The sequence below is a fragment of the Saccopteryx leptura genome, chromosome 2 (assembly GCF_036850995.1).
Source record: "Saccopteryx leptura isolate mSacLep1 chromosome 2, mSacLep1_pri_phased_curated, whole genome shotgun sequence".
NCBI lineage: Eukaryota > Metazoa > Chordata > Mammalia > Chiroptera > Emballonuridae > Saccopteryx > Saccopteryx leptura.
In genome coordinates this window covers 231,943,204-231,953,994 of record NC_089504.1, presented here as the reverse complement: position 1 = coordinate 231,953,994, position 10,791 = coordinate 231,943,204, and the positions used below count along the sequence as shown (strand labels likewise).

Below are 10,791 nucleotides of genomic sequence, written 5' to 3'. Positions count from 1 at the left end.
CCGCGCAAGCCATCAGTTACCTCTGTAATCAAAATGACGAGCACTGAGATTCAGAAGGACTACATATCCCATAGTGTTGCACGTTGAAGGCCTTTGGAAAGCAAGATCGGTCGCGGCGCAGGCGTGGTGTCGTTATTTCGGCAGTGGAGAAACATGGCAGCTCCGACGTTAACTGGGAAGTTGTACTCCTTGCTCTTCCGCAGAACTTCCACCTTCGCCCTTACCATCGCCGTGGGAGCTCTGTTCTTCGAGCGTGCCTTCGATCAAGGCGCGGACGCGATCTACGAACAAATCAACCAGGGGGTGAGGGCCTAGGCCATCCCTGACCTTGGGCCCACCTGAGGGTGACAGTGGGAGTGGAGGTGGGGCAGGACTCAATATACCTTTACGGGGAAGCGGGGTAAACCCTGGGCGTCTTCTGTCGGTAGGAGAATATGTCCTTTATGCCTGGTGTGAATCCTACACCGTTAAACGAGTTAGTAGATCCCACTTTGCAGGGCTTGTAAATTTTGTGATCTCCCACATAGCCCTTCTCCATTTGCAGAAGCAAAAACTAAAGTCTTGTGAGAGCAAAGGATTTATTAGGGCTGCACCACCAGGAAGTCAATGGCAAGTCAACACTGGAACCCGAACCCTCTGTCTCCTCTAAGGGTTTCAAAGGCAGATTTGAGCGGTTGATGATAGCGTCAAGAACATCTCCTTAGATATTGTGTCTGCCTTTTCAGACAGCGCTTTCCACGCGGGTAGCGTGGTATTCATTATGGTTAATTAAGTATGGGGACTGTGAAATCGGCCCTGGATGGGTGCTGGGCCTTGTTACTTAATAATAAAAGTTGGACAAGTTTCTTAACATCTCTGAACTTCACGTTTATTTGTGAAATGGAAATAATAACTACCTCGGAATTATTGTGAGGGTTATTTGAGATATAGACAAGATGCCACAGTGCCTGCTAGGTGGTACCACTCAGAAAATAACATTTGTTAAATTCCTCAGGAGAAAGTGGAAGCATAAGGAAGGGAATAACATCTTTTAAAGTCATTGTGTGGCAAGCACAGCGCTAGGTGCTGAGAGTGTTTTATATCATTAAATTGTGGTTCGTACTGGGGAAGGTCTTGTGCAGATAGCCCTGTTCCACCATTCACTCGTGTTTTTAGTTCACGGCTATCTGACTCTATAGCCTGGGCGGGCTTGTTCACTAATGTTGTGTTGCCTGCCAGGGCAACTTTCTGTCCCTATGAAAGTGCTACTATGGTTCCATCTCCTGCCAGCAGTTAGCCATTCCCAATGTTGTGGAAAAGCATCTAAGTATGTTGTCATAACTTAATGTGTTTTTAGGAATAAGCGTTCAGCTAGTTCCTGACCCAAGGATAATAGATCCATGGAAATTAAGAATGGCTCAATGTGAAGTATTTGGGGACTCTGCATTTAGGACCTCTTGAGTAATACCTGCAAGTTAAAGAAATGAGCCATCTTCCAGGCTATGTTTCTTTTTTTTTCTTCTTCTTCTTTTTTTCTTTATTCATTTTTAGAGAGGAGAGAGAGAGGGAGAGAGAAAGACAGAGAGAGAGAAGTGGGGAGGAGCAGGAAGCATCAACTCCCATATGTGCCTTGACCAGGCAAGCCCAGGGTTTCGAACCTGCGACCTCAGCATTTCCAGGTCGATGCGTTATCCACTGCACCACCACAGGTCAGGCCAGGCTATGTTTCTTAATAATTGTGTTCTTTGGGGCAAATCCCTCAATCTCTGTACCTCAGTCTCCTATACAAGTATTATTTCTTCTGACTTAACGTCATATGGTGATTGAAAGCATCAGAGCATTTTATAAACATTAGGGATGTGTGGCAAGCCTGTTGTTGCTTCCAGTTTGCCCACTACAACTCTTAGGACATGGTAAGAGATTCTCTCAAGCTTATTACAGAGACCAGAGCAATGGGAGTATGGTTGTAAAATGTGAGAGGCAAAACTAACAGTTTGTGGCTCTTGTGTTTAAAATGCAGAAGCTGTGGAAACACATCAAGCACAAGTATGAGAACTAGTTCCTTGGAGGCTCCAATCAAGGCCAGATGGACCGGATCCACCCACCAGCTGTTTGCGCAGAGCCAGGGCCTCAGCTTGAGATGATGTTCACGTTACTCTGCATGGACCACTTTTAGCTGTTGTTATGAAATGGCTTCACCTGACAGACTCTAACTTCTGTGTTTGAAGTATGTTTAGTCAGAGTCATCAGCAAATAAATGTAAATTTTATTTGAGACCTGATTCTGTATTGGGCGCTTTATTAACTCTACCCAATTTTCATTTGTCAGTTATTTGGGACCACTTCAAAGTCCTCTGCAAACAACTGAAGGGCATATTCTATTATTTTAGGTTTCCAATTAACTTCAAAAGAATTCTGGTTTTCAAAACATGAGCTAGAGTTGGAGATGCTACCCTCAACTTTCTCTTCTAAACTGATAATGCCATTAAATCTCACAGAGGGGAGCTAATTGGCTTGGCCATGGGGAAGCACTGTGGTCTCATCTGGGAAAATAAACCATGGCCTGAGCATCTTGGGCCACCCCATGCCCTAGAGTCCAGTATCTATTCTGCCTTTAATTTGCTGTCTTTGAGTAAGCTGCCATATGTCTCTGGGCCACAGCTCATCTTCTGATGATTAAGTTGGGCCAGAACTCAGCCTCCTGCTAGAGTTCTCTCTAATGAATAGGGTTTATCAAGGGGCTTACGGGTTTGAATCCTTACTCCAATTCTAGCTGTGTGAACCAAGGGCAAGACATTCAATCTTGCTGAGCTTCAGCTTGCTGGTCTGTAAAACGGGCAATAGAGGTATGTTCTGTGTGCAGGTTTTGTGAAAATTAAAGGGGTTATTAAACACGGGTAGCACAGTCACAGAACAGGGCACGTGGTAAATGGCACAGAGACACCTGCTGGTAGAGAGATGTGGCAGGGGGTGCTTAAAGACCCAAAGAACCAGGAGATTCTGCTGGAAGGCTGTGGAGTAGTAGGAATATGAGGAAAAGGGGTTCAAGGAACGTATACTAGTCATCCATTAAACAAAAGCATTGTGGCCACTATGAGCACTGAGTCAGGTGCTGGGCACACAGTGGTAAACAACATGGGGCTTGAGCCACAGGGGCACTAAATGTATGTATATATTACAGACTGGCCAAGGGTTCTGGGGAAACAGGACAAGGAAAGAATAATTAGGAGTGACAGGGTAGGGAAGCCTCAGAAGAGGTAACATTGGTGATAAAGATTTAAGTTGGGAGTTAGAGGCAAAGCAGAAGTAGCAGGTTTTGAAGATGCAATGTAGGAAAGCCCTTGCTGTGTTTGAGGAACTAAAAGGCCTGGATAGTTGAGGAGGTTTGAACGTGGGTAGTATGTAAATGGGATCAGGTCATTTGGGATCTGGTGATTCCTAATTGCATGGAATTGAAGAAGAAAAAAATCCTTCAGTTGAGGAGTGGTTAACTAAGTAGGTAGGTTCAAACATTAGAAATTTATGTAGACATTAAAATGACTGAGGTGAGCCCTGCCTGGGTAGCTCAGATGATTAGAGTATCGTCCTGATACCCCAAGATTGCAGGTTCAATTCCCAGTCCGGGGACATACAAGAATCAACCAGTGAATGGGTGGAACAACAAATCGATGTTTCTCTTACTCCTTCTTTCTAAAATAAATGAATAAATTCTTAATGACTTTGGTGAACAACAGAGGCTGTGGGCAGGGAAAGGAGGTTGAGGCTGGTGCTGAACTGTTGCAATGAAGACTATGTGGGAATATACCAGCAGCTTGCAGTGGAGTAACGGCAAGGAAATCAATCAGCCTTAAATATTGCCACAGTACTGGAGCATATTCTATTGCAGAAGACCTTCCTGTGAAGGTTATGGAATCCAATACAGGACATTGAACTAATACTTGGACTTTGAAAGGAATTTCTTTAACAATTTTCTCTGCAGTGCAAGTTATTAAACTAAAGCTACTCTATTTCTCAGGTGTGTCCCAACAAATTATTTATAACTTATAGTATGGTTCTGAGGGCTGGGCTTTCCTTTTCTCCTTTGAACTGCCAGGACAACTTGGACTTCACCCAGAGCTGAGAAGTTCTGAGCCTTGGCAGGCAGCCCTGGAGTATTAGAGGCTTCCCAGGTAGCCCCTGGCTGGGTTAATTAAGCAGTGAGCTGGGTGAAGATGTACTGTACAGTAATCCTTACTCCCCTTGATACCACCACTTCAAGATGGTAACATCTCCAGAAATAACAAGAGTCATAGCTGCCCTTGTGCAATCTCATGGTGGGTATTTTACAGATGAGGAAACTGGCCCAGAGAAGGTACAGAACTTGCCTGAGTTCACACAGCCGGTTAGTAGTGGTGAGTTCTTGAATTCTATTCCAGAACTGTCCGTTCTAGAATCAGTGCTCTTTACACTTCGCTAGAACAATTCAATGGTGATGATAATATGGATTATTGGATTATTGTTCAAATGAAGTGATACATATACTGCAAAGCATCTAAAGTACTACAATGCCCGGCTGGCTCATAGTAAGAAGTTGACAAGTGTAAGCTAGTAATCAGAAAGCCTCCAGGGGCTTCCCTGTTTCCTTAGAATAAAATCCAAACTCTTTTAGCATGGACTACAAGACTGCACAGTATCTGACTCTCTGTCACTCCCTCCCTTATTTCAGTTCAGTGGATAAACCAAGCTCACACCTAACACGGGGCTTTTGCACTTACTGTTCTCCTGGCTTGTCCCCAGTAGATACAAGGATGCTGCCTATCACAGGCTGGGTTTCTTGACAAACAGACCTTTTAGTGCACAAGAGCTTTATTAAGAAGTGCTCCCGGGGTTGCCTGACCTGTGGTGGCGCAGTGGATAAAGCGTTGACCTGGAATGCTGAGGTTGTCGGTTCAAAACCCTGGGCTTGCCCGGTCAAGGCACATATGGAAGTTGAAGCTTCCTGCTCCTCCCCCCTTCTCTCTCTCTCTCTCTCCTCTAAAATGAATAAATAAATAAAAATAATTGCCTGATCTGTGGTGGCGCAGTGGATAAAGTGTCGACCTGGAAATGCTGAGGTCGCCGGTTCAAAACCCTGGCCTTGCCTGGTTAAGGCACATATGGGAGTTGATGCTTCCTGCTCCTCCCCCCTTCTCTCTCTCTCTCTCTCTCTCTCTCTCTCTCTCTCTCTCTCTCTCCCCCCTCTCTATAATGAATAAATAAAATCTTAAAAAAAAAGAGAGAAGTGCTCCTGGGGTCAACAAAAGGAAGGAAGATAAGGAAACAGGACTGGCAGAGGGAGAAGGCAGATGCAGATGAGGTCTCTGCTGGCCCTGGACCCTCGGGTGGTTCTGAGAATGAGGTAACCTTTCAAGTTATCCTGAACAAGGTGAGAGGCCAGAGCCCTTTACAGCACCGTTGATCACCCACTGAGGCTGCTGCCCATGAAGGAGGCACACCTGGGCAGGGCAGTTCTCAGTGTGGCCAGCCCCTGGAGGGGCAGACGGCTGAGGCCATTGTCCGACAGCACTTGCAGCATCTCACTCCTGTGGGGACCTGGCAGCGAATCTGAGCATCTACCACACTCCTCCACGGCTTTTCATCCCTGAATCCACTCCTTGAGGCTTTACAAGAATGTATTTGTAAAATAAAAATAACTAGATATGCTTTTACTTAATACACTTGTGAAGGTTTTGCTTTATTATTATTATTATTATTATTATTATTATTATTATACCTGGAGTGAGCAAAGGGATATGGACTGGTCATTCTCAAATCCTGCTGGTGGGAAGGCCAATTCAACAGTCAAAAAATTTGACCCAGCAATTCTGTTTCTAAAATTTACCCTAAGAAAATAATCATGGATGTGGATGAATGTTTAGCGAGGAAGCTGTTCATTGTAGTTTAGTAGTAAATAATGAGAAACAACCTAAACACAGAACTATAGGGCACTGGTTGACTAACACATGGTACAACAGAATACTACTAAGCCGTTAAAAAGGATGGACATGAGAAATGGAAAGATGTTCACAATGTCTTATTATCTGAAAAAGTGGTGATAACAGCTTTTTCTAAACTAATACTAGAAGGATAAGAACTAAAATCCTAACAGTAATTATTTCCAGATGGCAGAATTATAGAGTTTTTCTTTCTCTTTGCTTTAGTGTGTGAACTACATTGAGCATATCACTGCTTTTGTAATAAGGGGCGGAAAGCAATGTCAGTTATTAAAAATAAACAGATTCCATCCTGTAACTCAGCCAGCCCTTCTGATTAGAAAGAACAAGGACTGATCCTGCAAATGAGTCTGAAATCTTCCAAGGAAAAAACAGAAATCAATGAATTTAAAATGTCTGAGCAAATGTGCAAAGTTGGAGGGAATACAAATTCCTCAGGCAAGATGGAAGTTATGGCAGCGGCTTGAATGTTAGTGAAGGATGAACACTCTGTACCAAGGGCAGGAGCCAGCCCACATGGGATCTCTCTCTCTCTCTCTCTCTCTCTCTCTCTCTCTCTCTCTCTCTCTCACACACACACACACACACACACACACACACACACGCACACGCACACCTGCCTTCCATAGGCACTCACCCAGGGCCAGGCCTGGGGTGGGTGCCATTAACATGTTCTGTGTTATTGGATCTTCAATGGGAGGTGGGCGCTAATCTCCACTCCATTTTACAGATGGAAATGAGGCTCAGAGAGGTTAAGTGTTTTGCCCAGGGTGGCACAGCTAGTGAGAGTGGAACAGGACAGTCAGTTTGAGGATACACACATATACATTGCTCCACACAGTGTGAAAATCATTTTTCTCTTTCACTAGGGCCTTGTCCTGAGATGCTTGGATTTATGAACAAACTGAATGCCAAGTACAGACTCCAGCCAGCATCAAGGACAAGGCAATGATGGAATGCAGTGTTGGCTAGGAGCCACTCGGCTGATTGCCTTCCTGCTGCCCTCGCCTACCCTCCTCTCAAAACTCCTGCACAGAGCCTTTCCCAACCACTTCGGGCCCTTACTCTTCACTGCATCCTCTGAAGGCTGCTAAATTAATGCCCCTGCTCAAACACCTTCAATGACTTCCCATTACCTTCAAGATCAAGTTCAAATTCCTTAGCCTGACATTTAAGAACCAGGCTACCTCTAACTTCAATTCATAAACCTTTTAAATAGGGTTGTTGCTGTGGGTCCCTTTGCTCTCCCATCTTGTGCCTAGGCATGGATTATGAACACAGGACATGCCTGAGTTTAAACTCTAGCTCTTTTCCAACCAAGTCAAGTTGCGTGTGTTGTGTTGCTTCCCCTCTGTGAGCCTTGGATTCCCCATGTGGAAAATGGGATCATGATAATAATAACTCACGGGGTAGTTGGGAAGACATGTGAGATAATGCTTGTGATGTGCTCAGCACAGTCTTATTAGCTAATGTTGTCTGCAGCGAGTAAATTAACAGGGGCTCCCTGCATGGTCTTCAGGGATCAGTGCCTAATTAGCATATTCAATCCACAAAATGCAAGCTGAGAGTTTTGGGGATGACTGCACAGCTGAATCATCCAAGTGGCTCCCACCCTATCCCCCTGCTGCTTTAAAACCATGTTCCCGACATCACTCCATCCCTCTGAGGCCTGATCACTTTCTTGTGATCCCCTTTGTGTCCCTTGACAATCTCATTTCAGCATCTCTACCACTGTTTTCAGCCCCAGCAGCCATGTGTCATCTTCAGGCAGCCCTTATCTCCTCCCCACACCTTTCACCATGTTACTGGTGCCTGTCTGCTCTATCTTCCTTCCTCCCTGATGTCTAAGCAGACCTCTGTCTCCCTCCTGTACAGGCCTCCCACAGAGAGGCCACTTCCAACCCTAGGGCTGCAGTTCCATGTGATTCCTTATCTCCTTGGCTCACTAAGTTTTCTTAACGAAACACCGTCTTCAAACTGGGCCCTCCAAGGGCCAACCCTTCCTCCCACTGGCAGACAGGGGAGACTGGCAATGTGGAGATTCAGAAAATATGTTCTGCCTGGCTTCTTACTCTCCTCTTTTTCTCTGTCCTTCTGTCAATAGAATAACTTGCTTATAGGTTGTACTATAGAACTATGGGCTTTAGAACAAAGCAGGTGATATGCCCTCTTTCCATTCCTACTCCACCACATGTGGGGTATTATGGCTTCTGGTTCAAGTGCCCCACTATAGGGAGGCAGGAAAGTCAAGGGGCTAAAAATATAAACTTTTTTTAAAATTTATTTATTAAATTTAATGCAGTGACATTGATAAATCAGGGTACATATGTTGAGAGAAAACATCTCTAGATTATTTTGACATTTGATTGTGCTGTATACCCCTCCCCCAAAGTTAAATTGTCTACTGTCACCTTCTATCTGGTTTTCTTTGTGCCCCTCCCCTCCCCCAACCCCTCTCTCCTTCTTCACCCCATCCCCCCTCCCCCCACCCCCCACCCCTGTTGCCATCACATTCTTGTTCATGTCTCTGAATCTCATTTTTATGTCCCTTCTATGTATGGATTCATATAGTTCTTAGTTTTTTTTCTGATTTACTTATTTCACTTCGTATAATGTTATCAAGGTCCATCCATGTTATTGTAAATGATCCGATGTCATCATTTCTTATGGCTGAGTAGTATTCCATAGTATATATGTACCAAAGCTTTTTAATCCACTCGTCCTCTGACGAACACTTGGGCTGTTTCCAGATCTTCACTATTGTGAACAATGCTGCCACAAACATGAGGGTGCATTTCTCCTTTTGGAGCCGTTCTATGGTGTCCTTGGGGTATATTCCTAAAAGTGGGATAGCTGGGTCAAAAGGCAGTTCGATTTTCAGTTTCTTGAGGAATCTCCATACTGTTTTCCACAGTGGCTGCACCAGTCTGCATTCCCACCAGCAGTGCAGGAGGGTTCCCTTTTCTCCACATCCTCGCCAGCACTTATTCTGTGTTGTTTTGTTGATGAGCGCCATTCTGACTGGTGTGAGGTGATATCTCATTGTGGTTTTAATTTGCATTTCTCTAATGATTAGTGATGTTGAGCATTTTTTTCATATGCCTATTGGCCATCTGTATGTCCTCTTTGGAGAAGAGGCAGTAAGCTCTCGGACATCTCTTGGAGCAATATATTTGCTGATTTATCTCCACGGGGAAGTGAATTAAAAGACAGGATAAACAAATGGGACTATATCAAACTAAAAAGCTTTTGCACAGCTAAAGACAACAAGAACAGAATAAAAAGACAAACTACACAATGGGAGAACATATTTGACAATACGTCTGATAAGGGGTTAATAACCAAAATTTATAAAGAACTTGTAAATCTCAACACCAGGAAGACAAACAATCCAATCCAAAAATGGGCAAAAGAGATGAATAAAAATATGAACTTTAGAGGCTAGCAAACCCTGGGTTTGAATCTTGGCTCAGCCAAGAGAAAGGGACTGAGCTGTTAAATGAGGGTTATAATCACACATATCACCTGTCTTTGTTTCAAGTATTCAGTGAGGTAATTTTCAGTCTCACAAGGCTGAAGAGGGTACCTTCTCTGGGTCCCCAGGGCACGCATCACACACTTGCTAGGCTGGATTGTACCTGTCTCTTTCTCTCCCTAGCTCCTGTGTGTCTAGGTTATCCTGAGCCAGAGGCTTATGGGAGGACTGGCCTGGAGGAGTAAGGGCAGCTGTGCTGAGGTGATAAGAGGTGAGATACACAGAAAGCTGGCAGCCCTGGGGGGGCGTAGCTCAGTTGGTTAGAGCATTATCTTGATACGCCAAGGTTGTGGGTTCAATCCCCAGTCAGGGCACATACAAGAATCAACTAATGAATGCATAAAGAGGTAGGCCAACAAATCTATGTTTTTTTTTTCTCTCTCTCTCTTTCTCAAAAAAAAAAAAATTGATCAATCAACTTAAAAAGTATAAAGAAAAAAGAAAGAAAGAAAAAAGAAAGAAAAAGAAGAAAGAAAGAAAGAAAGAAAGAAAGAAAGAAAGAAAGAAAGAAAGAAAGAAAGAAAGAAAAGGCTAGCTGCTGGAATCAATGTTTTTTTTTCTCTCTCTCAAAAAAAAAAAATTGATCAATCAACTTAAAAAGTATAAAGAAAAAAGAAAGAAAGAAAAAAGAAAGAAAGAAAGAAGAAAGAAAAAAAGAGAAAGAAAGAAAGAAAGAAAGAGAGAGAGAGAGAGAGAAAGAAAGAAAGAAAGAAAGAAAGAAAGAAAGAAAGAAAGAAAGAAAGAAAGAAAGAAAGAAAGAAAGAAAGAAAGAAAGAAAAAGAAAGAAAGAAAGAAAGAAAGAAAGAAAAGGCTAGCTGCTGGAGCATTTGCAGGCACCTGCCATCCCTCTCCTGCGTCCCTGTGAGCAGGGACCTGTGAGATCACTAGCCTGCCTCATGATAGACCGGGACTATACACATCTTATTCCAATGTTCTACCAATGTCTCCAGTTTATAGACAAGACAACGTGGCTCAGACAGGTGAGGCCACCTTGCTCAGAGTTACGGAGCAAGGATGTGGCTGAGGCCAGCTTGATTCTGACCCCAGAATCAAGCTCTGCTCTGAATGACAAAAGAAGAATAAGCCACTGGCCTTTCAGAGGCTCCTGATCCCCAAGGAAAAGCTCTGGACTGGCTATCGCATGCTATTCTGAGTTAATACTCTTGGGTAGAAACCAATGCTTTTCTGTGTAGACCCCTCCTGAGGGGGGAGTCTGGTTTTCCAAATGTGACAGGCTGCACACATCCCCTTTGACAGGTCCCTAAGCTGGTCTGCCTCTGTTGCTCCTCTCCTGTGGCAGAGGCCA

The 10,791-nt window shown here is 44.0% G+C and overlaps 1 protein-coding gene across 1 annotated transcript; it reads left to right on the top strand.

Moving 5' to 3' along the window:
- Positions 1–118: 118 nt before the first annotated feature.
- UQCR10 (ubiquinol-cytochrome c reductase, complex III subunit X) lies at positions 119–2,260 on the top strand. The gene is made up of 2 exons (XM_066370514.1): positions 119–303; positions 2,000–2,260. Exons 1-2 carry the CDS (start codon positions 154–156, stop codon positions 2,036–2,038), a joined length of 189 nt encoding a protein of 62 aa, XP_066226611.1. The 5' UTR covers positions 119–153; the 3' UTR covers positions 2,039–2,260.
- Positions 2,261–10,791: the final 8,531 nt, after the last annotated feature.

What these genes read in the sequence shown, in the direction of transcription:
- UQCR10 (XM_066370514.1), top strand. Translation starts at nt 154, where the DNA reads ATGGCAGCTCCGACGTTAACTGGGAAGTTGTACTCCTTGCTCTTCCGC. An exon ending in ACGAACAAATCAACCAGGGG is followed by an intron (nt 304 to 1,999) that starts GTGAGGGCCTAG and finishes TTTAAAATGCAG; the next exon opens with AAGCTGTGGAAACACATCAA.